The sequence below is a fragment of the Pseudophryne corroboree genome, chromosome 4 (assembly GCF_028390025.1).
Source record: "Pseudophryne corroboree isolate aPseCor3 chromosome 4, aPseCor3.hap2, whole genome shotgun sequence".
Taxonomy (NCBI): Eukaryota; Metazoa; Chordata; class Amphibia; order Anura; family Myobatrachidae; genus Pseudophryne; species Pseudophryne corroboree.
In genome coordinates, this window is record NC_086447.1 from 355,023,172 (window position 1) to 355,049,994 (window position 26,823).

A 26,823-nucleotide genomic window follows, 5' to 3' on the forward strand; every position below is an offset into this window, starting at 1 on the left:
AGCAACCATTGGATCTTGTCTGTACATTAGGGGCGGTTCTTTTTGATATGTCGGTGCGTACTAGCCAATCACGGATGTTGCGGCCTCTTTTATAGCATGACATGTTTGTATGTTTAAGCACTTTCGGTTCCTTATCTTGTTGGATTATCGGCCATAATGATTTTGAAGTTTGTTTGATACTTCTATCCGCCGTATTGTATGAGTGAACCCAATGTAGTCTATCTTCTTTTTTAATAGGAGATTTTCTACTAAGTGTTTCCTCTCGACTTAATGCAGTGACACGATCCCGGGCTTTGGCTAATGTATTAGAGGAATACCCTCTAGCCTTGAATTTCTTCTCCATTTCATCCATTTTTCGTTCACATTCCATAGGGTCACTAGTGATTCTTTTTACCCTCAAGAATTGAGAATAAGGTAAGCCTCTTTTTAGAGACGGAGGATGATGGCTCTGGGCAGCCAAAAGTGTGTTACGGTCCGTTGGTTTCGTGTATATCGCAGTAGATAGTTTGTTGTTCTGTACTGAGATTAATACGTCTAGATAGTGAATGGATGTTTGGCTCATCTCATAGGTAAATTTGATAGGACTGTCCTGAAGATTAATATTCTCCATAAACAAAGAGAATTCTTCTTGTTCACCTGTCCAAAACAGGAGCACGTCGTCTATATATCTCGTATAAAACGAGATCTTTGAGGCCATGGTGGATGACTGAAACATTTTTCTTTCTACAGAAAACATGTACGTATTGGCAAATGCCGGGGCCACAGGGGACCCCATAGCACAGCCTGTTAATTGTACATAGAACCGTCCATTAAAGATGAAGAAATTCCTGATCAGTGTAAGTTCCAATAGTTTACTGAACAACTCAACCGGAGGGCCCAGATACTTGTCATTATCTTTAATCAAGTCTATAGTAGCCTGTATTCCGTCTGAATGCGGAATACTGGTATATAGACTTGAAATGTCCAATGAACAGAGCCACGTATTTGGAGGAATTTCTCCCAGATCTCCTAGTTTGATGAGTAAAGATGTTGTGTCTTGTAGATATGTTTGTTCTGCTTTTACACAAGGCTGTAGATAGAAATCCAAATATTTGGATATATATCCATACTACTCTCAAGGCTACATACTATTAAGTTGTTACCGCTGTCCCTATACCCCATCTGCAGGGGACACAAGGTGAGACAGTTGTTGTTTTTACAAACACCTGCATCACGGCGGAAAGCTTACGATGGATCAAACCAGAAGCTTACCTGATATGTCTTATGGACGATTAATGATTCCTCCAGGAGAAAGATTACACTTCTCAGAGGATGAGAGTATGGCAGTCCTTTTTTCAGAGAGATTGGTTGAATCGGGGGGAGCTCCAACTCTGGAGGAGACATACGACACTCTATTTAAAATGAAGAAAAAAGAAATAGAATTCCTCATGCATGGCGTAACACTCTCCGAGTACTACAGAGAGAAGAAAATTCCTAGAGGATTCCGTGTGAAGAACATGCCGACGATTGGCAGATTCAATCACGAATTTTGTAGAAGATGGGTTGCTGTCTTAAATAACTGTTCATTTGATCTCATGACGTTAGTCATCGAAGAGGCAGCAAGAGAACTAAAAATCATTAGAGATAAAATTGGTGACTTTGAACGCCTACACATAGAAAACCTGCAGAAGGATGACACCACCAAGTGGCTGGAAAAGCTGGAACAACAAGTTACTAAGTTCAAATCTGAGTTAGTAACTTTTAAGAAAAATAAATTTGAGAAAGTTAACAGAGACTACTCTGAATATAATGTCTATCCGTGGCTGTCAGGCACTAAGAATCAAAGAAATAAACCATACAGGGCACGCAGACCCTTCCTAAAAATTAATAGGGATGAAGCAACGACTAGCGACTCCAATTCTTCTGCTGGAGACTCTGGAAGAATAAGAGGACCCAAAGAAAATGTCCGCGGTAAACCCCCTTTAGGGGTCAAAACCCGCGCGGGTCGCGGAAAAAGCACAGACCGATCAGAAGGGGTGGACAGTGCAACAGAAAAAGAAAAGAGGAGTCGTGGACGTCCCAAGAAAACAACTTAGTATTCAACTTAACAGACAAAATCCTTACGACATCGGAATTGAAAGTGCTTAACAGAGGATTGACATTTGTCCCGACAAACAAGTTCAAGGGATTCGAATGGAAGGTGGACCAAGCCTATCTCAGTAGACAACTCAAGTTGAGGGAATTCTTCAAAAATGAACCTAGGACATCTACACTAGGGGATGAAGCAACCAATAAATTCAAAAATAAATCAAAATTTGAACCCTTTTCTAATATCTCCATTTCCAGCTTTATGAAAGTCCTCGATACCCAAGTTATGAGTGAATCTGAAAAAAATAACAAAACTTTCCCTAATTTAGGAAAAGATGAATATGCAGCCCTACAATCTCTACGAAAGGATGACAACATCATGATCTTGCCGGCCGACAAGGGAGGCGGCATTGTGGTGTGGGGCATTGAAGACTACAAAAAGGAGGTCTATACACAATTGGCTGATCAAAAGATATACAAAAAATTAACACATGACCCGACTCCAATATACAAAAAGGAACTTGAGGTGGTCATTAAAAAAGCTGTACAAGATAACAACATCACACAGGAGACGGCAGAATTCTTGATCATTCCACAACCACGTGTACCGCTCCTATACTGTCTCCCCAAGATCCATAAAAGTATGGTGAATCCTCCGGGGAGACCGATTATCTCGGCAAGGGAATCCCTATACAGCAATATATCCAAATATTTGGATTTCTATCTACAGCCTTGTGTAAAAGCAGAACAAACATATCTACAAGACACAACATCTTTACTCATCAAACTAGGAGATCTGGGAGAAATTCCTCCAAATACGTGGCTCTGTTCATTGGACATTTCAAGTCTATATACCAGTATTCCGCATTCAGACGGAATACAGGCTACTATAGACTTGATTAAAGATAATGACAAGTATCTGGGCCCTCCGGTTGAGCTGTTCAGTAAACTATTGGAACTTACACTGATCAGGAATTTCTTCATCTTTAATGGACGGTTCTATGTACAATTAACAGGCTGTGCTATGGGGTCCCCTGTGGCCCCGGCATTTGCCAATACGTACATGTTTTCTGTAGAAAGAAAAATGTTTCAGTCATCCACCATGGCCTCAAAGATCTCGTTTTATACGAGATATATAGACGACGTGCTCCTGTTTTGGACAGGTGAACAAGAAGAATTCTCTTTGTTTATGGAGAATATTAATCTTCAGGACAGTCCTATCAAATTTACCTATGAGATGAGCCAAACATCCATTCACTATCTAGACGTATTAATCTCAGTACAGAACAACAAACTATCTACTGCGATATACACGAAACCAACGGACCGTAACACACTTTTGGCTGCCCAGAGCCATCATCCTCCGTCTCTAAAAAGAGGCTTACCACCTTCTCAATTCTTGAGGGTAAAAAGAATCACTAGTGACCCTATGGAATGTGAACGAAAAATGGATGAAATGGAGAAGAAATTCAAGGCTAGAGGGTATTCCTCTAATACATTAGCCAAAGCCCGGGATCGTGTCACTGCATTAAGTCGAGAGGAAACACTTAGTAGAAAATCTCCTATTAAAAAAGAAGAGCGACTACATTGGGTTCACTCATACAATACGGCGGATAGTAGTATCAAACAAACTTCAAAATCATTATGGCCGATAATCCAACAAGATAAGGAACTGAAAGTGCTTAAACATACAAACATCATGTCATGCTATAAAAGAGGCCGCAACATCCGTGATTGGCTAGTACGCACCGACATATCAAAAAGAACCGCCCCTAATGTACAGACAAGATCCAATGGTTGCTACAGATGTGTGGGATGCACGACGTGTAGTTTTATGATTGCTTCTAAATATATCACACATCCACACAATGGACGGAAATTTCCAATTCGTCATCCCCTTACATGCCTCAGCACCTATGTCGTTTATGCAATAAAGTGCCCTTGCGGCCTTTATTATATAGGCAAGACCATTAGAACATTCAGAGAACGAATTGCACAGCACCGTTCTGCCATTAGGGCCGCCATTTCTGGAAAGGACAATGACCAACCGGTAGCAAGACACTTTGCTCAAGAAAATCATAACTTATCCACACTCAGATATGTGATCATTGATCACGTTCCGGATGATCTCCGTGGTGGTGATAGAGGGAAACGATTATTATGTCTTGAAGCACAGTGGATATTCAAACTGGATACAGTTAAACCTAGTGGTCTTAATGAACATTTATCATTCAGCTCCTTTTTGTAAATTATTATACCATATAGTAATATTACCCATCTAAATATATTTAATAGTTACATAGATCTATCGATCTGTTAGATCATATATACATATGTTGATTTTGTCTGATTCTGATTTTTGCGTTTCCGCTCTGTGTTGCAAATATATGTTTTTTATATAACACTTATATGTATTGTCCTACTCCCTACAGTGCATCCCATTTCCTGATGAATCTGGTTACTATGCCAACGCCCCGACAAACAGCGGACAACGCTTTCCGGATAAGGTAGGTGGGAACATGTCCCATTCTGTTTGGGTACGGGTTGCTAAGCGATACACCGCCGGAGAATGTGAGGACGCTGTGTGACGTCACTTCAACGCTTGCGGAGACGCCGGCCGGAAGTGACGCTCACCGGAAGTGCGGGCGGCCCAGATCCAGGAACGGGATACGCACGTGTGGAGTGTCGGTTCTAGAGGGTATTTAGGTAAGAACACCACTATTGTCTTGTATGTTTTGTTGCTTGAAAAAGGAGTAAAATCCGAAACGTCGCCTTGCCACTTGTGGTATCTGCTTGTTTATTTATACAAGACCGCGGAGTGCCTCTCATCCTGTGTTGCTATATATATATTATATATAATATATATATATATATATATATATATATATATATATATATATATATATATATATATATATATATATATATATAATATTATTCATATATATTATTCCAGAAAATGAACCCGCACTCGGATGCTGATATGTCAAAGTAAATGAAGGGTGCCCTCAGCAAGTGTGAATGCAAAAGAAAAAGAAGGGCTGCGGCACTCCAATTGCAAAAAAATAAAAAAAAATAATGTATTGGTTAAAAGATCATAACAGCAGTACAGATGGCAGCAATCGCTGCCATCTGTACTGCTGTTATGATCTTTTAACCAATACATTTTATTTTTTTTGCAATTGGAGTGCCGCAGCCCTTCTTTTTCATATATATATATATGTATGTATGTATGTATGTATGTATGTATGTATGTATGTATGTATATAGAGATATAGATAGTACTATTTTACTGAGTCGTGCAAGTGTCTGTTTTTTGTGTATTGTCTGTCTCCATAATGAGTAAGGCACCAGCAAAAATTAAGAAGCATCACTGCAAAGTCTGTAGCAGTGTGTTACCGGATGGATCTACCACATGTACAGTGTTTTGTGGATTCAGTTACGAATACAATTTCTGCTCCGGTTTTAAAGCCAGTTTCCTCCCCGGACCCTCCATGGGAAATGCTAGCCAATGTACTGGCAGGGTTGCAATCAGAATTGACCGCCGCTCGACAAGAGTGGGAAGTGGCAAGATCTGAGTCTAGGGTGAGACCGCCAGAACTACCGGAGGCGTCTCAGCCTTGCGAAAGGTCCAAATCCATTTTGGGTAGACAGGATAAATTTCATATGTCTTATGATTTACCAGTTTCTGCTATGTTGCATTCTGACTAGTCCATGCCGGACCTCACGGCACAAGATGAGGGTGAGGAGGGCGAAGTGGAGTCCGATAGTGAGGATTTTAACAGCTCAGGCATTGATAATCTTATCAGAGCGGTGCGTCAGTCTCTGAAGTTTACAGAAACTGAGGAGCCTCTGACAAATGATCAAGTCGTATTTATTAAACGACAGAGAACTCCAATGTGTTTTCCTGTTTCGGAGTCTCTTAATAAGATGTTAGTAGAAACACGACAGTCTCCAGATAAACTGTTTTCTATACCTTGCAGATTTAAGTCTAGTTACCCGTTTCCAGACTCTGTGACATGTACATGGGAGAATCCACCAATAGTTGATTAGTCAGTGTCAAAACTTACAAAGAAATTAACCATACCAGTGCCAGCTGCTACTACGCTTAAAGACCCTTCAGATCTCAAAATAGAAACTATGCTAAAGTCCATGTATGTAGCAGCAGGAGTGCTGCTGAGACCTGGCTTGGTTGGCATCTGGGTCACTAAGGCGCTCAGTATGGATAACAGAACTCAAGTCTGCCCTACATGACGAACACCTTGTACTTCTTGCTGATCAAATGTGTGAGGCTGCAGAGTATCTATGTACAGCTTCTACTGACGTCTGTCAGCTCACTTCTTGCATTTCATCGTCACTGGTTACAGTACGAGGAGCACTCTGGCTGCGTTCTTGGCAAGCGGAGGCAGAGGTCAAAAGAGGTATAGAGGCGTTACCTTATGGTTGCGAGAAGTTGTTTGGTCCTGAATTGGACAAATGGATTTCTGAGGCCACGGGAGGAAAGTCTGTTTTCTTACCATTGCCTCCACCGGTACCAAGACGGAGATACTCTGAACCTGCGTTCAAATCCTTTAGACCTCAGTCCTTTCGCGGACGTGGCAGAGGAACAGCCACGCCTGGTAGACGGGGTCGTGGACGTGGTTTCCAACAAACCAACACAAGTCGTCAGGACGCGAAGGTCACCGACAAGCCAGTGGCATGACGGGCTACCAGCCCATCTCTGTTCTCCGATTGTGGGAGCACGCCTTCAGACGTTCCATTTGGCGTGGTTCCAGACATCCGCGGATGGGTGGATCCGCAATTTAGTGTTAAGAGGTTACAAAATAGAGTTCGACTGTCTTCCGCCACTGCAGTTTTTCAAGACAGGCCTACCTCTCTCGGACGACAAGAGGGCGGTTCTGCAAATTGCCATTCAGTCCCTACTGGATTCAGCAGTTTTGATTCCGGTCCCTGTACACCAACAGGGTCAGGGTTATTATTCCAGTCTGTTTGTGGTACCGAAGACGGATGGCAGTCAGGCCAATATTGAACCTAAAGGGTCTCAATCGGTATGTAACTTACTACATATTCAAGATGGAATCTCTGCGCTCAGTGATTGCAGGTTTAGAGCCAAAGGAATTCATGATTGCGCTAGATCTCAAGGATGCGTACTTACACATTCCGATTTTGGCAGCCTCATCAGAGGTTCTTGCGGTTTGCAATACGCCAGGACCATTACCAGTTTCAGGCTCTACCGTTTGGCCTTTCGTCAGCGCCTCGGGTATTCACCAAAGTGATGTCTGTGATGATGGCTCATCTCAGATCCCTAGGAGTGACAATAGTTCCGTATTTAGACGATCTGCTCATCAAAGCCCCGTCTCAACAGATGCTTCTCCAACATGCGCTGCTAACGTACAATGTACTGGTTCACCACGGTTGGATTGTCAACTTCAAGAAATCACATCTCATTCTGTCTCAACGCCTTAAATTCCTAGGTATGATTCTCGATACGGTAAATCAAAGAATTTACCTACCACAACAGAAAGTACAGATTATTCGCCATCTGGTACAATTAGTGCTCAAGCCACGCACAGTCTCGGTACATTTGTGCATTCGCCTCTTAGGAACAATGGTGGCGGCTTTCGAAGCGCTTCAGTTCGGAAGATTTCACTCACGTCCATTTCAACTGGATGTCCTCGCACAGTGGTCGGGCTCGCATCTGCAGATTCACCACAGGGTGAGGTTGTCGGCAAGGGTGTCTCTACTCTGGTGGCTCAAGGTACACAATTTAACCGCAGGGAAACTGTTCAGCGGCTGGAATTGGATAATTCTAACGACGGACGCGAGTCTCTGAGGTTGGGGAACTGTAGTTCAAAATGGTCAGCTCCAGGGTCTCTGGAAAGATCACGAAAGATTGCGGTCTATAAATGTCCTGGAACTCTGCGCAGTTTATAATGCACTACGACGAGCAGTACACATGCTTCGCTCTCAGACTGTCCAAGTGCAGTCAGACAACGCAACGGCAGTCGCATACATCAACAAACAAGGAGGAACGAGAAGCCGCATGGCAATGCGGGAAGTGGCTCGAATCCTCAATTGGGCAGAATACCACCAGGTGATATTGTCGGCAGTGTTCATTCCGGGAGTGGACAACTGGGAGGGGGATTATCTTAGCTGTCAGGATTTTCATCCAGGAGAATGGGCATTAAATCCAGAAGTGTTTCACATGTTGGTTAAGCGGTGGGGTTACCCTTAAGTGGACCTGATGGCGTCTCGCCACAATCACCAAACGCTCCAGTATGTGTCCAGAACGAGAGATCCAAAGGCAGTGGCGGTGGATGCTCTCACAATCGCTTGGCCGTACAGCCTAGTGTATCTGTTTCCGCTGCTCCCTCTGGTGCTAAAACGGATCAAAAGAGTGTCGCAGTCATACTAGTGGCACCTCATTGGCCTCGGAGAGCTTGGTTCTCGGATCTCCACGGACTACTCGCAGACTATCCTTGGCCGCTCCCACTACGTCCGGACTTGTTACAACAGGGTCCGTTCCTTTACCCCGATTTAGCGCGGCTGCGTTTGACGGGGTGGCTATTGAGACCGCACTTAAGAAGTGAGGGCATTCCAGAATCGGTTATACCCAACCATGTTACGCGCTAGGAAGCCAGTTACGGCAGCTCATTATTACAGAATTTGGCGTGCCTATATAGGTTGGTGTGAAGCTCGGAAGTTTCCGACATCCTCTTTCAAGTTATCCCGTCTTTTGTTATTTCTACGGACGGGGTTAGATGGAGGACTGCGTTTATCTACACTAAAGGTGCAGGTATCTGCGTTGTCAATTTATTTTCAAAGACGATTGGCTCTATTGCCGTCGGTGTACACTTTTTTCTGCAAGGTGTCCTCCGAGTACAGCCTCCATTCATTCCACCTACAGCGCCATGGGACTTGAATCTGGTTTTAGATTTCTTACAGTCTTCATATTTTGAACCCTTACAGCAAGTGGATATAAAGTTTCTCACTTGGAAAACAATTTTTCTTTTAGCCTTGGCTTCGGCAAGGCGTGTTTCAGATTTTGGTGCCTTGTCATGCAAGCCACCGTATTTGGTGTTTCATGATGACAGAGCGGAACTTCGGACGAATCCTGCTTTCTTACCAAAGGTAGTGTCCTCTTTTCACATCAATCAACCAATAGTAGTTCCTGTGTTAACAGCACATTCTGGAACTCTGGATGTGGTACGCGCTTTACGCGTTTATGTATCCCGAACGTCTACAGTTCGTAAGACTGATACGTTGTTTGTTCTCTATGATGCTGCCAAGATGGGTTGGCCAGCTTCTAAGCAGACCTTATCCAGATGAATAAAACTGACCATACGTCAGGCTTGCCTTCATGCTAGGTTACAGCCGCCTACATCAGTAACAGCTCATTCCACACATTCTGTGGGAACTTCATGGGCAGCTGGTCGTGGAGCTTCTACGACGCAGCTTTGCCGTGCGGCTACATGGTCTTCAGTGCGCACGTTTGTGCGCTTTTACAAGTTTGATACGTTTGCGGCATCAGCATCTAGCTTTGGCCGCCTAGTGTTACAGGTGCCAAACAGCTCTCCCGCCCACGGGGGAAGCTTTGGTACGTCCCAAGAGTACTCCAGTGACCCCTAGTGGATGAAAAAGGAAAGTAGGATTTTGGTACTTACCAGGTAAATCCTTTTCTTTGAATCCATAGGGGGCACTGGACGCCCACCCAGAGCAGTTTTACCTGGTTTGTGGTAAGTTCAGGGGATCTTATGGTAACACTCTCACCGACTGGTTCAAATTATCAAGTGCTGGTTATGGTGTCAACTGTTTAGTTGTCAGTAACGTTATGTGTCAACTTCATTGTTGTCCGTTATGTTATATGTAATACTCCATTGTCAACCTCTCTAGCTCCTGTTCGGCTCAGTAAAAAACACAGGTACTCTGGGATATGGAGGGGTGGAGTGTTCTAAATTTAAATATTCAGTGCCCTGTTCCTATGGAGGCCGTCCATATCCCAAGAGTACTCCAGTGCCCCCTATTGATTCAAAGAAAAGGATTTACCTGGTAAGTACCAAAATCCTACTTTCTCTGTTTTACAGTCGCCACATACCTCTTTAATCCTTTGTGCTCTGCTTGCAGTCACACTATACAGGGTTGTTGTGTTTTTTTTTTTTTTCGTAAATTGTCTGCTTAAATTGTACTATTACACCCTAAGGTCATGCTTACAAATAATGTCTGCTAAACAGGGTGGTAGCTCCATGGCTGATCCTGCACCAGACGGTCACGCCACGGATTACCCGGCGGAACACCTAGCAGCTGAGGGTTCAGGTACTGGGGGTTCTATACCCCAGTCATTCTGCAGCAACAGGGGCAAATCAAGACCCACCTTGGGCTGCTTTCTCTAATTTACTGACTATGCTAGTACTTGCACCCCCTATGGAACCTCCTGTGCCATTACAGCCACATTGTCCCTGCAGTTAATCCGCCATGGGCAGATACTCTGTCATCTCGGTTACAGCAATTTAAATCTGTCTCTGGCTAAGCAAAATCCTAACCCTCGCCCACCTAAGATCAAGGGGTTATCTCAACATGCCATTACTTCCTCACAATCCACACGTTTCGGATACTTCATCTGATGAAGTTGGCGCTTACACGGACCCTTCAGACACTGATACAGATGCTTCCGATGGGGAATCTCTGACACAAGTGGATGTTTCTGACCTCTTGGAGGCTATCAGGCTGATTCTTCAAATTGATGATGACGAAGAGCCTCCAGCTATCTCTAAGAAACCAGATAAGTTTAAACGTCGGAAGGTTACTAAATTAATTTTACCCCATTCTGACCACTTGGTTGACATACGTCGGGAATCCTGTGAATATCCAGGAAATAAATTTTCCCGGTCTAAAAAGATGCTAGCTCTTCATCTCCTCGCTGCAGAGTTAAGTAAAATTTGGAAGCACCACCTCGCTGAAGGAACCAACAGATAAGCGTGTGGAGGGTTGCTTGAAGTCCATTTACACTCTTGCAGGAGCTGTGCATAGGCCCACTATTGCGGCTTCTTGGGCGGCAAAAGCTATTGAAACCTGGGTTCAGGAAGTTGAAGCGGAACTACCGTCTGATTTTCCTGGTAATGCTGGACAATGTGTTTCATATATTATTACAGCCTCTCATTATAGTCAGGAGGTGGCATCTGATGCAGGTGTCCTGGCGGCCAAAGCGTCTACTACGTCCATTCTGGCTCACTGGATTCTCTGGTTGCGGACCTAGTCTGTAGATCTGGACTCTCTAAAAAGACCTTGGAAATGATCCCTTTTAAGGGAAACATACTTTTCTCTAACGTCCTAGTGGATGCTGGGAACTCCGTAAGGACCATGGGGTAATAGCGGGCTCCGAAGGAGGCTGGGCACTCTAGAAAGATCTTAGACTACCTGGTGTGCACTGGCTCTTCCCACTATGACCCTCCTCCAAGCCTCAGTTAGATTTCGTGCCCGGCCGAGGTTGGATGCACACTAGGGGCTCTCCTGAGCTCTTAGAAAGTTATAGTCTTAGAATTTTGTTATTTTCAGTGAGACCTGCTGGCAACAGGCTCACTGCAGCGAGGGACTAAGGGGAGAAGAAGCGAACTCGCCTGCTTGCAGCCGGATTGGGCTTCTTAGGCTACTGGACACCATTAGCTCCAGAGGGATCGACCGCAGGCCCAGCCTTGATGTTCGGTCCCGGAGCCGCGCCGCCGTCCCCCTTACAGAGCCAGAAGCAAGAAGATGGTCCGGAAAATCGGCGGCATGAAGACTCTGTCTTCACCAAGGTAGCGCACAACACTGCAGCTGTGCGCCATTGCTCCTCTCACACACTTCACACTCCGGTCACTGAGGGTGCAGGGCGCTGGGGGGGGCGCCCTGAGGCAGCAATAAAAACACCTTGGCTGGCTAAAATACCTCAATATATGGCCCCAGGGGCTATATATGAGGTAAATACCCCTGCCAGAATTCCATAAACGGGAGAATAGGCCGCGAAAAAGGGGCGGAGCCTATCTCCTCAGCACACTGGCGCCATTTTTCCCTCACAGCTCGGCTGGAAGGAAGCTCCCTGGCTCTTCCCTGCAATTCTACAGTACAGTAAGAGGGAAAAGAGAGGGGGGGCATTAAAATTGGCACTGTATACAGTATACAGGTTGAGTATCCCTTATCCAAAATGCTTGGGACCAGAGGTATTTTGGATATGGGATTTTTCTGTATTTTGGAATAATTGCATACTATAATGAGATCATGGTGATGGGACCTAAATCTAAGCACAGAATGCATTTATGTTTCATATACACCTTATACACACAGCCTGAAGGTAATTTTAGCCAATATTTTTCATAACTTTGTGCATTAAACAAAGTGTGTCTACATTCACACAATTCATTTATGTTTCATATACACCTTATATACACAGTCTGAAGGTCATTTAATACACTATTTTTAATAACTGTGTGTATTAAACAAAGTTTGTGTACATTGAGCCATCAGAAAACAAAAGTTTCACTATCTCACTCTCGCTCAAAAAAGTACGTATTTCGGAATATTCCGTATTTCGGATATTTGGATATGGGATACTCAACCTGTATTATATAAAAAGCAGCTATTAGGGACATAACTCAGTTAGTCCCTGTTTGTTTGTATGTATGTATGTATGTATGTATGTATGTATGTATGTATGTATGTATGTATGTATGTATGTATATATATATATATATATATATATATATATATATATATATATATATATATATATATATATATATATATATAGCATAGCGCTCTGGTGTGTGCTGGCATACTCTTACTCTGTCCCCCCAAAGGGCTTTTGTGGGTCCTGTCCTCGTTTAGAGCATTCCCTGTGTGTCTGCGGTGTGTCGGTACGGCTGTCGACATGTTGAATGAGGAGGCTTATATGGTGACAGAACAGAGGCCGATATATGTGATGTCGCCCCCTGTGGGGCCGACACCAGAGTGGATGGATAGGTGAAAGGTATTAACCGACAGTGTCAACTCCTTACATAAAAGGGTGGATGACGTAACAGCTGTGGGACAGCCGGCTTCGCAGCCCGCGTCTCAAAGGCCATCAGGGGCTCAAAAACGCCCGCTCTCTCAGATGGCAGACACAGATGTCGACACGGAGTCTGACTCCAGTGTCGACAAGGTGGAGACATATACACAATCCACTAGGAACATCCGTGACGTGATCCCGGCAATAAAAAATGTGTTATACATTTCTGACTTTAACCCAAGCACCTCTAAAAATGGGTTTTAGGTTTGGGGAGAAAAAACAGGCAGTGTTTTGTTCCCCCATCAGATGAATAAATGAAGTGTGTGAAAGCGTGGGTTCCCCCGTTAAGAAACTGGTAATTTATAAAAAGTTACTGATGGCGTACCCTTTCCCGCCAGGTGGATAAGTTACGCTGGGAGATATCCCCTAGGGTGGATAAGGCGCTCACACGTTTGTCAAAAAAGGTGGCACTGCCGTCTTAGGATACGGCCACTTTAATAGGTGCCTGTTGATAAAAAACAGGAGGCTATCCTGAAGTCTGTATTTACACACTCAGGTACTAGACTGAGACCTGCAGATAGTGCTGCTGCAGCGTGGTCGGTGACCCTGTCAAACAGGGATACTAGTTGGCAAACATAAAAACATATTAAAGACGTCGTCTTATATATGGGGGATGCACAGAGGGATATTTTGCCGGCTGGCATCCAAAATAAATGTAATGTCCATTCTGTCAGGAGGGTATTAGAGACCTGTCACTGGACAGGTGATGCTGACTTAAAAAGCGCATAGAGAGCCTTATAAGGGTGAGGAATTATTTGGGGATGGTCTCTGGGACCTCGTATCCACAGCAACTGCTGGGAAGAAATAATTTTACCTCAGGTTTCCTCACAGACAAAGGTACAGTCCTTTCGGCTTCAGAAAAGCAAGCGGGTCAAATGGCGCTTCCTTTCTGTACAGAGACAAGGGGAAAAAAGCTGCACCAGTCAGCCTGTTCCCAGAATCAAGATTCTTCCCCCGCCTCCTGTGAGGCCACACCATGACGCGGGTGCTCCACAGGTGTAGCTAGGTACGGTGGGGGGCCATCTAAAAAAATTTTCAGCAATTAGTGGGCTCGCTCACAGGTGGATCCCTGTTTCTTTCAAGTAGTATTTCAGGGGTACAAGCTGGAATTCGAGATGTCTCCCCCCAGCCGTTTCCTAAAATATGCCTTGCTGACAACTCCCTCAGGCAGGGAGGCTGTGCTAGAGGCAATTAATAAGCGGTATTCCCAGCAGTTAATACTCCAGGTGCCCCTACTTCAACAAGGACGGGGTTACTATTCCACATGGGTTGGGGTACCGAAACCGCATGGTTCGGTGTGACCCATTTTATATTTAAAATCCTTGAACACAAAAATTCAAGTTCAAGATGGAATCGCTCAGGGCGGTTATTCCAAGCCTGGACGAGGGGGATTACATGGTATCCTGGGACATCAAGGATGCTTACCTGCATGTCCCCATTTACCATCCTCGCCAGGAGTACCTCAGATTTGTGGTACAGGATTACCATTACCAAGTCCAGACACTGCCGTTTGGACTGTACATGGCACCGAGGGTGTTTTATCAAGGTAATGGCCGAGATGTTGATACTCCTTCAAAAAAAAGGGAGTTGTAATTATCCCGTACTTGGACAATCTCGTTATAAGGGCGAGGTCCAAGGAGCAGTTGGTAGTCGGGGTAGCACTATTTTGGAAAGTGCTACAACAGCATGGTTGGATTCTAAACAGTCCAAAGTCACAGCTGGTTCCTATGACACGTCTACTGTTCCTGGGGATGGTTCTGGACATAAACCAGAAAGTGTTTCTCCCGGAGGAGAAAGCCAAGGAGTTGTCATCTCTAGTCAGAGACCTCCTGAAGCCAAAATAGGTAGCAGTGCATCATTGCACGCGAGTCCTGGGAAAAATGGTAGCTTCCTACGAAGCAATCCCATTAGGCAGGTTCCATACAAGAACTTTTCAGAGGGACCTGTTGGACAAGTGGTCCGGATCGCATCTTCCGATGCATAGGCTGATAACCCTGTCTCCAAGGACCAGGGTATCTCTACTGTGGTGGCTGCAGAGTGCCCATCTTCAAGAGGGCCGCAGTTTCGGCATACAGGACTAGGTCCTAGTGACCATGGATTCCAGCCTTTGAGGCTGGGAGGCAGTCACACAGGGAAGAAATTTCCAGGAACTTTGGTCAAGTCAGGTTATTTCCCTACACATAAATATTCTGGACCTGAGGGCCATTTACAATGCCCTGAGGCCGGCAAGGCCTCTGCTTCAAAACCAGCCGGTACTGATCCAATCAGACAACATCATGGCAGTCGCCCATGTAAACCAGCAGGGCGGCACGGGAGGCAGGATGGCGATGGCAGAAGCCACAAGGATTCTCCGATAGGCGGAAAATCATGTGTTAGCACGGTCAGCAGTGTTCATTCCCGGAGTGGACAACTGGGAAGCAGATCTTCTCAACACACGACCTCCACCCGGGAGAATGGGGACTTCCTCCAGAAGTCTTCCAATAGGATTGTACACCATTGGGAAAGGACACAGGTGGACATGATGGCGTCCCGCCTCAACAAAAAGCTATAAAAGATATTGCACCGGGTCAAGGGACCCTCAGGCGATAGCTATGGACGCTCTGGTAACACCGTGGGTGTACCAGTCGGTTTGTGTTCTCCCCTCTGCCTCTCATACCAAAGGTACTGAGAATAATAAGAAGGCGAGGAGTAAGAACGATACTCGTGGATGGCCAAGAAGAGCTTGGTACCCAGAACTTCAAGAATTTATATCAGAGGACCCATGGCCTCTGCCACTCAGACAGGACCTGCGGCAGCAGGGGCCCTGTCTGTTCCAAGACTTACCGCGGCTGCGTTTGTCGGCATGGCGGTTGAACGCCAGATCCTGAAGGAAAAGGGCATTCCGGAGGAAGTCATTCCTACGCTTACTAAAGCCAGGAAAGAGGTTACAGCAACTCATTATCACCGCATATGGCGAAAATATGTTGCATGGTGTGAGGCCGAAAGGGCCCCAACAGAGGAATTTCAACTAGGTCGATTTCTGCATTTCCTGCAAGCAGGAGTGACTATGGGCCTTAAATTGGGTTCCATTAAGGTACAGATCTCGGCTCTGTCGTTTTTCTTTCAAAAAGAACTAGCTTCAGTACCTGAAGTTCAGACATTTATAAAAGGAGTGCTGCAGAGTCAGCCCCCGTTTGTGCCTCCTGTGGCACCTTGGGATCTCAACGTGGTGTTGAGTTTCTTAAAATCACATTGGTTTGAACCACTAAAAACCGTGGATCTGAAATATCTCACGTGGAAGGTGGTTATGTTATTGGCCTTGGCTTCTGCCAGGCGAGTATCAAAGTTGGCGGCTTTGTCTTGTAAAAGCCCTTATTTGATTTTCCATATGGATAGGGCAGAATTGAGGACTCGTCCCCAGTTTCTCCCAAAGGTGGTGTCAGCGTTTCACCTGAACCAGCCTATTGTGGTGCCTAGGCTACTAGGGACTTGGAGGACTCCAAGTTGCTAGACGTTGTCAGGGCACTGAAAATATGTTTCCAGAATGGCTAGAGTCAGAAAATCTGACTCGCTGTTTATCCTATATGCACCTAACAAGCTGGGTGCTCCTGCTTCGAAGCAGACTATTGCTCGTTGGATTTGTAGTACAATTCAGCTTGCACATACTGTGGCAGGCCTGCCACAGCCAAAATCTGTCAATGCCCATTCCACAAGGAAGGTGGGCTCATCTTGGGCGGCTGCCCGAGGGGTCTCGGCTTTACAACTTTGCCGAGCAGCTACTTGGTCAGGGGCAAACACGTTTGCAAAATTCTACAAATTTGATACCCTGGCTGAGGAGGACCTGGAGTTCTCTCATTCAGTGCTGCAGAGTCATCCGCACTCTCCCGCCCGTTTGGGAGCTTTGGTATAATCCCCATGGTCCTTACGGAGTTCCCAGCATCCACTAGGACGTTAGAGAAAATAAGAATTTACTCACCGGTAATTCTATTTCTCGTAGTCCGTAGTGGATGCTGGGCGCCCATCCCAAGTGCGGTTTATCTGCAATACTTGTACATAGTTATTGTTGACTAAATCGGGTTATTGTTGAGCCATCTGTTGAGAAGCTCTATTGTTTCATACTGTTAACTGTGTTTCATATCACGAGTTGTACGGTGTGATTGGTGTGGCTGGTATGAGTCTTACCCGGGATTCAAAATCCTTCCTTATTGTGTACGCTCGTCCGGGCACAGTACCTAACTGAGGCTTGGAGGAGGGTCATAGTGGGAGGAGCCAGTGCACACCAGGTAGTCTAAGATCTTTCTAGAGTGCCCAGCCTCCTTCAGAGCCCGCTATTCCCCCATGGTCCTTACGGAGTTCCCAGCATCCACTACGGACTACGAGAAATAGAATTACCGGTGAGTAAATTCTTATTTTTTGTGGAAGATCTCAACAAGATTGTGGCTGACTTGGCATCAGCTAAGACTGCATGTCTGCCTAGTACTAATCCTTCGGCTCCGAAGGCTAAGAGTACTTCCTTTCGACCACCAAGTAAAGCAAAGGGTTAGGCGTACCCGAAACAGGCTCGCACTTCCAAATCCACTAAGCCCAAACTTAAACTTGCCCGGGCTGCCCGTCAGCCTGCTTCCAAAACAGACAAGCCTGCTGAATGATGGGGCGGGCCTCCCCCTGGGGGATCCCAGGGTGGGAGGCCAACTTCTACGGTTTTCCCAGGTGTGGTTACAGACCAATTCGGACGCCTGGGTAAGGGAAGTCGTCACTCACGGATACGCCATCTCTTTCAAGAAACATCCCCCAGACCAGTTTTGCTCAACAAACATCCATTCAGATCAGGTAAAAGCAAATACTCTCCATTTGGTGCTACTATCTCTGGATAAATGTGTGCTGCCATGGTGCAGTTACCAATCACATTACCATTCATTTTAAATAACATTTGGTCTGTGTCTGGGCTGTAGGTCACAAATAAAGGTCTGCCGGTGGGGGAGACTGATCACTGCACGGCTAGTAACGGGAGTACCAGTCATCGGATCAGTAAGTGACTGGTTCAGTGCTGCTGCAGCAGGGTCACTCTGTCGAGTGAGGCATTACGAATGGTAGCTCCTGCACTGTATGGCGGGGAATGTCCGTATCTGTTATTACCAGGGCTGTTACAGTGCGGCTGCCCTATTAGCCTACATTCACTACAGTTAGGCAAATATAGCACCGTTGGGTTCCAGCTATACAGCTGACCAACACCTCTGGGGGAGACTGATTGTAAAACGGGAATACCCGATTAATTTGCCCAGTACCAACTAATTTGAATGTTTTAGCATGACCATCTCTCCCCCATTGGTGATCAGTATTTATATTAGGGACCCTGCACTATATGGGAATATAAACAAACAGCGGCATTAGTACTACGGTGATTAGTATTTACAAAATTTATTTGAGGGATCTTATAATGCATAGGATTATAAATTAACAGTGGCAAAAATATTAGTGTGCCACTGCGAGACTGACTCTCTCCCTATTGGCATCATGTGCAAACTAATATATAAGGTATTTGAACTGCACGGTGAAAGAGGCAGTGAATAGAAGGATACTAAAACAGCCAAGTGCTGCAGCATAATTAGCTCCATTTATAAAACAACACTATGTAGTCAATACATACGTCCAACAGAGGAAATGCAACATTGTATCTATACTGCAGTCTGAACCATTTAAACGAGGCCTAGTGCCAAGAGGATTCCTGAAGTTGATACACTAACACAATTTTGTAACTAATTGGTTAATAACACTATCAATATCGTTCCCGCTGTACGTGCCAGCACTCCACATAACAAATATAGTCAGTTCATTCACATTGTATGTGGGTCTATGACAAATTAATTAGAAATCTAGCTCTTCTATGTGTGAGAACCTATACTTGACCCAGACAGTAACCTAAATTGGAAGGGTGTATGTGTATATATCACAGGGAAAAGAGAGAAAAATAATTATTGTCTTAATATAATATTATCAACTTTGATTAAACACACAGACCTATACAATAGGACAAATAAATCCCTAGAACAATATATAGAAGTATTTGCATTACTGGAGTTAATGGAGCAGTTATTTTTAACTCTTCACTTTTTCTGTCTTTGAACACTCTAACTTGATTTTTCAATCTGTTTTTAACATATTTCACAGCTGTATTGGTAACATATAGCCTTTTAATACAGAAATAAAAGTAAATTTTTATTAATTACTACTGTGTGCACCTTAACAGTACAACCCCATTCTTTTTTTCTTGGTGCTACTCTCTCTCCTGGATACAGGAGTGATAGTGCCGGTGCCTCTGGTTCAGAGAAGCAGGGGGTACTATTCAACGCTGTTCCTAGTCCCGAAACTGAATGGGTTGTCTCTGCCAATTCTCATCCTCAAGTCTTTGAACAAATTTGTGAAAGTTTCCAAATTCCATATGGAAACGCTTCGCTCTATTATACTGGCTTTGGAGCCCAAGGACTATACAGTATCCATGGACAAATAGGATGCTTACCTGCATATTCCTATTGTCGTGTCGCATCAGCAATACCTGAGGTTTGCTATTGGCAACCTACATTTTCAATTCCAGGCCTTGCCTTTTGGTCTGACCACAGCTCCACGAATTTTCACCAAGGTCATGACGGCTGTCCTCCGCCATCAAGGCATCAGGATCCTGCCGTATCTGGACGACTTGTTGATCCTGGCGACCTCACCAGAGGTTCTCCTTCGTCATCTGGAACTGACGAGCCACCCGTGGGCTTGGAGGAATTGGACAATCAACTGGAAGAAATCCTTCCTGGTCCCTGCTCAGCATGGTGCACCTGGGGGCATTGTTGTACACCCACAACCAGCGGTTGTTTGTCTCCAGAGAAGGTCCTGAAACTTCAGGACAAAATAAGACTCTTCCTATCCCGCCCACGTGTTTCGATACACTCGACGATGCAAGTACTGGGCCTCATGGTGTCTGCTTTCGACATGGTAGAGTACGCTCAATTTCACTCCCGCCCTCTCCAGAGGTTAGTTCTTTCCAAATGGGATGGCCTGCCTCAAAGGCTCAGGACTCGCATAAACTCCTTAACTCTGGAGGTTCGCCTGTCACTGACCTGGTGGCTACAGGACCAGCAGTTGAGCAGGGGTCGTCCCTTCTGGATCTCCAACTGGGTCCTTTTGATGACTGATGCCAGTCTGCAGGGTTGGGGCGCGGTGTTGGAGCAACACTCTCTTCAGGGTCGGTGGACCAGGGAGGAATCTTTCCTCCCAATGAACATTCTGGAATTGCGGGCAGTGTTCAATGCATTAATGCTAGCGCTGCCTCTGGTACAGAACAGGCCTGTTCAAATGCAGTCAGACAACGCCACAACAGTGGCGTACATAAATCAAGACGGCACTGAAAGCCGCATGGCAATGAGGGAAGTGTCGAGGATACTTCAGTGAGCAGCCATATCTGCAGTGTTCATTCCGGGGGTCCTCAACTGCGAAGCGTACTTCCTCAGTCGTCAGGACGTACACGCCGGAGAGTGGAGCCTTCATCCGGAAGTCTTTCAACTCCTAGTGGACAAGCGAGGCCTACCAGACGTAGACCTGATGCAGTCTAGACACAACCACAAGGTTCCGGTCTTCGGACGAAGGAGAAGGGATCCTCAAGCAGCGTTCATGAATGCACTGGCAATTCCATGGAACTTTTGGCTGCCATACGTGTTCCCTCCTGTGTCACTCCTGCCCAGGGTAATACGAAAGTTCAAGCAAGAAGGAGGAATACTACTTCTAATCGCTCAGGCGTGGCCCAGACGCTATTGGTTCTCAGACCTGAAGGGCCTCTCAATAGAACGTCCTCTTCTACTTCTGCAACGCCCATACCTCCTCGTTCAGTGCCCTTGTTTCTACCAGGATCTGGCCCGGCTGGCTTTGACGGCGTGACTCTTGAAGCTTCAGTACTGAGGGCCAAAGGGTTTTCTGAGGCGGTCATTCAAACTATGTTGAAGGCCCGTAAACTGGCGTCTGCTCTGATTTATTATAGGGTCTAGAATTCCTACTTCACATGGTGTTCTGCAACATGGTGTGCTGCCAAGAATTATGATGCATATAAGTTCAGTACTGCCAAACTTTTGGCTTTTCTGCAACAGGGCCTGGACTTAGGCCTTTGTCTGGCCTCCCTCAAGGTTCGTATTTCTGCATTGTCGATATGGTTTCAGAGAAATTGAGACTACCTGATGATCATACATTCACTCAGGGTGTCTTAAGGATTCAACCTCCCTATGTTCCTCCTGTGGCTCCTTGGGATTTTTTTTTTTTTTTTTTTGTTTTTGTTTGTCCTGTATGCCCTCCAAAGAGTCTCCATTCGAACCTCGAGTCTGTGGACCTAAACTGGCTTGCTTTTTAAGGTCTTGTTTTTGTTGGCTATTTTTTCTGCTAGATGGGTTTTCTGACTTGGGTGCCTTATCCTGTCAGTCACCTTTTCTGATTTTTCACTGTGACCGGGCAGTTCTAAGAACACATCCCGGTAATCTGCCTAAGGTGTCATCTTTCTACCTTAACCAAGAGATTGTGGTTCCGGCCTTTACCTCTCCAGGTTTATCCTCCAAAGAGCGGCCTTTTGATGTGGTACGGGCTCTTCGTATTTATGTGAAGAGAACGGCTTCGCTTAGGAGAGCTGATTCTCTTTGTTCTTTTTGGTTTTCACAAACGTGGCTGGCCTGCTAATAAGCAGATCTTGGCCAGATGAATTAGAATGGTGACTGCTTATGTACAGGCTGGACATCCAGCTCCTGCTACCATCAAAGCCCATTCTACTCTGTCTGTTGGACCTTCTTGGGCAGCCTGCCGTGGTGCGACCCTTGAACAATCGTGCAAGGCGGCTACGTGGTTCTCGGTGAGCTCGTTCATAAGGTTCTATGCCTTCGATATTTCCACCTCCTTTGGATGCTGGGTTCTTGTGCCTGCTACAGTGCGTCCCCTCCCATGAGGAACTGCTTTAGGACATCCCCGATGGAATTCCCTGTGGAATCGGTGTACCCCGTTGCAGAAAAGGAGATTTATGGTAAGAACTTACCTTTGTTAAATCTTTCTGTGAGGTACACTGGATTCCACAGGGCGCCCACCCTGACGCACTCGGCTTTTTTTGGGTTTTTATGGCATTAGTCGCTGGTACCTTCTCCTGTTGTGAGAATGTAAATGTATGTGGCTACTGTTGTAGTCTCTTACCTGCTACTGCATTGGACTAGTTAACAACTGAGCTCCAGTGCCTGGAGGCGGGGATATAGAGGAGGCGGCGCTATGCATCCTGGGAATAGTCAAAGGTTTTAGCCTGTTGGTGCCTCGGATCAAGATCCAACTCTACACCCCGATGTAATTCCTTGTGGAATCCAGTGTACCTTGCAGAAAGATTTAACAAAAGTAAGTTCTTATCATAAATCTCCTTATTGTGCTGCACAGTTGATGGGAGACCACTTCCTCTCCAACTAGCAAGCCCACAGGTGCCTGTTTAATACTTGAATCTGCGAGTTACATTCAGTAATAATATAGAGCTGGATCCATGCAAAAAAAAAAAAAAAGGAATAATGTATTATTTGAGTCGGTGGTTGTTGGTTTTTGTTTCCTTAGCATCTAGCGATCTGATATGATGTAAAATCTGTAAGGGGTGCATAAATTGAATGACCGTCTCTACCAAGGTGTGGACAATATAGGAACCTATCTTGTCCCTCAACAATAAGTTAATCAACTTGTTTTCAGACTTGGTACATGTGACTAGCTTTAATGTACTATGATTTCCATATCTTGCTCCATGATATAATCTACACAGTTCTACATGTTAATGTAAGGTTAATTTTTTTTATTTTTTTATTTCAGGAAACTTTATAATCCTGGCTGCCCAGTTGGCTGGAATAGTTGTGTGCTTGGTGAACAGTATAAAAACATTACACTTGAGGTGCACAATATTAATGCTGAGAAGAAAATTTACAACATCTTTGGAGTTATTAATGGATTTGATGAACCAGGTAATTAAACTTTGGAAAATGGGTTTTATCCAGTTCCTGTTATGTCCCTAAAAGTATATTGCATAAATAGTTTCTGCCATATCTATTTAACAGTTAATGTATTGGATAACAATGGTGTGTATGGTGCTCATTCTGCAGATCGCTATGTTGTGGTTGGTGCTCAGAGAGACTCTTTGGGTGCTGGAGTAGCCAAGGCAGTCGTTGGATCATCTGTTCTGCTAGAGGTCGCCCGTGTGTTATCTGATATGATTAAAATAGGCAAGTACTAATGGTGTTTATATTACAAAAAGCACAGTATAACTATTTCTTTAGGTATTTAATTTGCCCATTAAATTGTGTTTGGGGGTTCCCAAAGTAAAGATGTATGCTTAATCTCTCAGCAATCTGACTAGATTTCTTAGAAATTAAGCACGGATCTCCCCGTGTGTATGCCTCATAGCGATATACGGCCCCGTGTGTCGCTATCGCCGGTTCTAGATTGACCAATCTAGTTACATCGCTCACTTCACCGCTGGGTGAAGGGAGCATCCCGCCCCGCATTTTATAAATTTAAAGAGACCCATTTCCTTTTTATATACAGAAGGGTATAAGCCCAGGCGTAGTATCGTGTTTGCAAGTTGGAGTGCTGGTGATTTTGGATCTGTTGGTGCAACTGAATGGTTAGAGGTAAGGCTCCCTTACTATATATTTGTTTTTAAAATCTGTTCCTGCCTCTTCATTTTATGTTACTTAAGCATTTTGCGCTCTTTTCTCTGGCTCTCTCTCTATTTATTTATTTATTTATTTATTTATTTATTTATATATATATATATATATTTGCAAAAAAAAATTGTGCTTTAGTGACTGTAAAAGCTGCTTTTAAAAAATGGGTATGTTAATTGCTTGATTAACTTTATCCTTGGGGGAAGGGGAAACTGACTTGACTGGCCAGCGGTAAAATCTGGAGGTAGCCTCGGGCTTTAACACCTGATGCTATTCAGTTAGCATTTCAGGAGGCTTGTTTTAATGGCCATTAACTCACAGAATCCGTGAAAAATTCACTGATTCCTGCATTAATCCCATTACTGCGCCCGTTGACCCAAGTTATCAGGGATTTTTTATTTATTTTTTTTACCCCAGTGACTCATGGCTTCTGGGCTAATTAGCCCATGTTATTCTACTGCAGCTAATTGAATTCCCATCCTCACTGCTTAGTACTTAACCTACATCTTCATTACTACGGATAGTTACAGGTTCTTAAAGAGGCATTAGGCAGTTTCTTGAAAAATTCTGGGGCCAGGTACAAAATACATCTGTTATGGGCCCTACACATTGGCCGAGCTGCCTGACGGCGGATACGGCCAACCCGGCGGCGGGAGGCAGTGAAGTTACTTCACTCCCCCCGTCACACGGCTCCATAGAACTGCAGGCAAATATGGACGAGAGAGTCCATATTGGCCTGCATGCACAGCCGACGGGGCACCAGCGATGAACGAGCGCGGGGTCGCGCATCGTTCCTCGCTGGAGCCTCCACACTGCACGATATGAACGTTATCTCGTTCATTAATGAACGAGATCGTCCATATCGTTCAGTGATGTCGGCCAGTGTGTAAGTCCTATTAGTGGTTGTGTACATCGGTGAACAATTCTGAAGTCTTCTTGTAAATACAGGATAAGATTGTGCGGATAAAAGAAACTTGGCATGTGGTTTTTGGTCTGTTGCCACTCTAGTCTCCCTTTTATTTGCCACCCACTCTTGGTAGTACAGAGTTTAGGTTTTTCTGCTTATTTCTTTTGCAGGTTTCCACTATTTTATGGGTTGTTCAAGAACTCTGTACACCTGACAACCCCTTCCTCCAGCAACCTCTTGAAACACACTGTAGTAGATTTGCTAAACTAGGGGTATATTTAAAGCACATGTTTTTAGAAAAGATGTTGCCCATAGCAACCACTAGCTATTATCTTAAGTTCCTGACTGGTTGCTATGGGCAATATCTTCACATTAAACCTGCCGTTTAGTAAGAATACCCTAGGTTGCCAGGCAATAATGATGCTGTCAGTTGTATCTGCAGGAGGGTTTAAATGGCATATAGTATTTTCTCCTGCAAGGGTCTACAGGGTATCCACAGGATACATTGGGATAAGATGGAGCGACGGTGGATTTGCACTAAATGGTCAAAGCTTTTTGGCCTCCCAGCATGCAACGGGCCCATCATATATTCCCGCCTTCTGGCCCAGGCAAATCAGTTTTTTGTTTGGTGCGGCAGGAACCGGACCATGGTCAGAGGGCTGCTGGTTGTTAGCAGCCATAAGCTTTTTTTTTTTTTTTTTTAATTATCTTACTATTTATTTTTCTCTATCGTCCTAAGTGGATGCTGGGGTTCCTGAAAGGACCATGGGGAATAGCGGCTCCGCAGGAGACAGGGCACAAAAAAGTAAAGCTTTACTAGGTCAGGTGGTGTGCACTGGCTCCTCCCCCCATGACCCTCCTCCAGACTCCAGTTAGATTTTGTGCCCGAACGAGAAGGGTGCAATCTAGGTGGCTCTCCTAAAGAGCTGCTTAGAGAAAGTTTAGTTTAGGTTTTTTTTCTTTACAGTGAGTCCTGCTGGCAACAGGATCACTGCAACGTGGGACTTAGGGGGAAAGTAGTAAACTCACCTGCATGCAGAGTGGATTTGCTGCTTGGCTACTGGACACCATTAGCTCCAGAGGGATCGAACACAGGCCCAGCCGTGGAGTCCGGTCCCGGAGCCGCGCCGCCGACCCCCTTGCAGATGCTGAAGCGTGAAGAGGTCCGGAAACCGGCGGCTGAAGACTCCTCAGTCTTCATAAGGTAGCGCACAGCACTGCAGCTGTGCGCCATTTTCCTCTCAGCACACTTCACTGGGCAGTCACTGAGGGTGCAGAGCGCTGGGGGGGGGCGCTCTGAGAGGCAAATATAAACCTTATACAAGGCTAAAAATACCTCACATATAGCCCATAGGGGCTATATGGAGATATTTAACCCCTGCCTGACTGGAAAAATAGCGGGAGAAGAACCCGCCGAAAAAGGGGCGGGGCCTATCTCCTCAGCACACGGCGCCATTTTCTGTCACAGCTCCGCTGGTCAGAACGGCTCCCAGGTCTCTCCCCTGCACTGCACTACAGAAACAGGGTAAAACAGAGAGGGGGGGCACATTAATGGCTATATATATATATATTAAAGCAGCTATAAGGGAGCACTTAATATAAGGATATCCCTTGTATATATAGCGCTTTGTGGTGTGTGCTGGCAGACTCTCCCTCTGTCTCCCCAAAAGGGCTAGTGGGTCCTGTCTTCATTAGAGCATTCCCTGTGAGTTTGCGGTGTGTGTCGGTACGTGGTGTCGACATGTATGAGGACGATATTGGTGTGGAGGCGGAGCAATTGCCAAATATGCAGATGTCACCCCCCAGGGGGTCGACACCAGAATGGATGCCTTTATTTGTGGAATTACGTGATGGTTTATCTTCCCTTAAACAGTCAGTTGAGGACATGAGGCGGCCGGACAATCAATTAATGCCTGTCCAGGCGCCTCAAACACCGTCAGGGGCTGTAAAACGCCCTTTGCCTCAGTCGGTCGACACAGACCCAGACACGGGCACTGATTCCAGTGACGACGGTAGAAATTCAAACGTATTTTCCAGTAGGGCCACACGTTATATGATTTTGGCAATGAAGGAGACGTTACATTTAGCTGATA

At 45.2% G+C, this 26,823-nt stretch overlaps 1 protein-coding gene across 2 annotated transcripts in view; it reads left to right on the top strand.

Moving 5' to 3' along the window:
- The window catches only part of TFRC (transferrin receptor), a 99,783-nt gene that overhangs the window by 46,881 nt on the left and 26,079 nt on the right, over positions 1-26,823 (top strand). For both annotated transcript variants that reach the window (XM_063916515.1, XM_063916514.1), the window contains exons 10-12: positions 22,973-23,121; positions 23,260-23,379; positions 23,702-23,787. In XM_063916515.1, the coding sequence (XP_063772585.1) occupies positions 22,973-23,121; positions 23,260-23,379; positions 23,702-23,787 (355 nt within the window). The remainder of the gene's footprint in view (positions 1-22,972; positions 23,122-23,259; positions 23,380-23,701; positions 23,788-26,823) is intronic.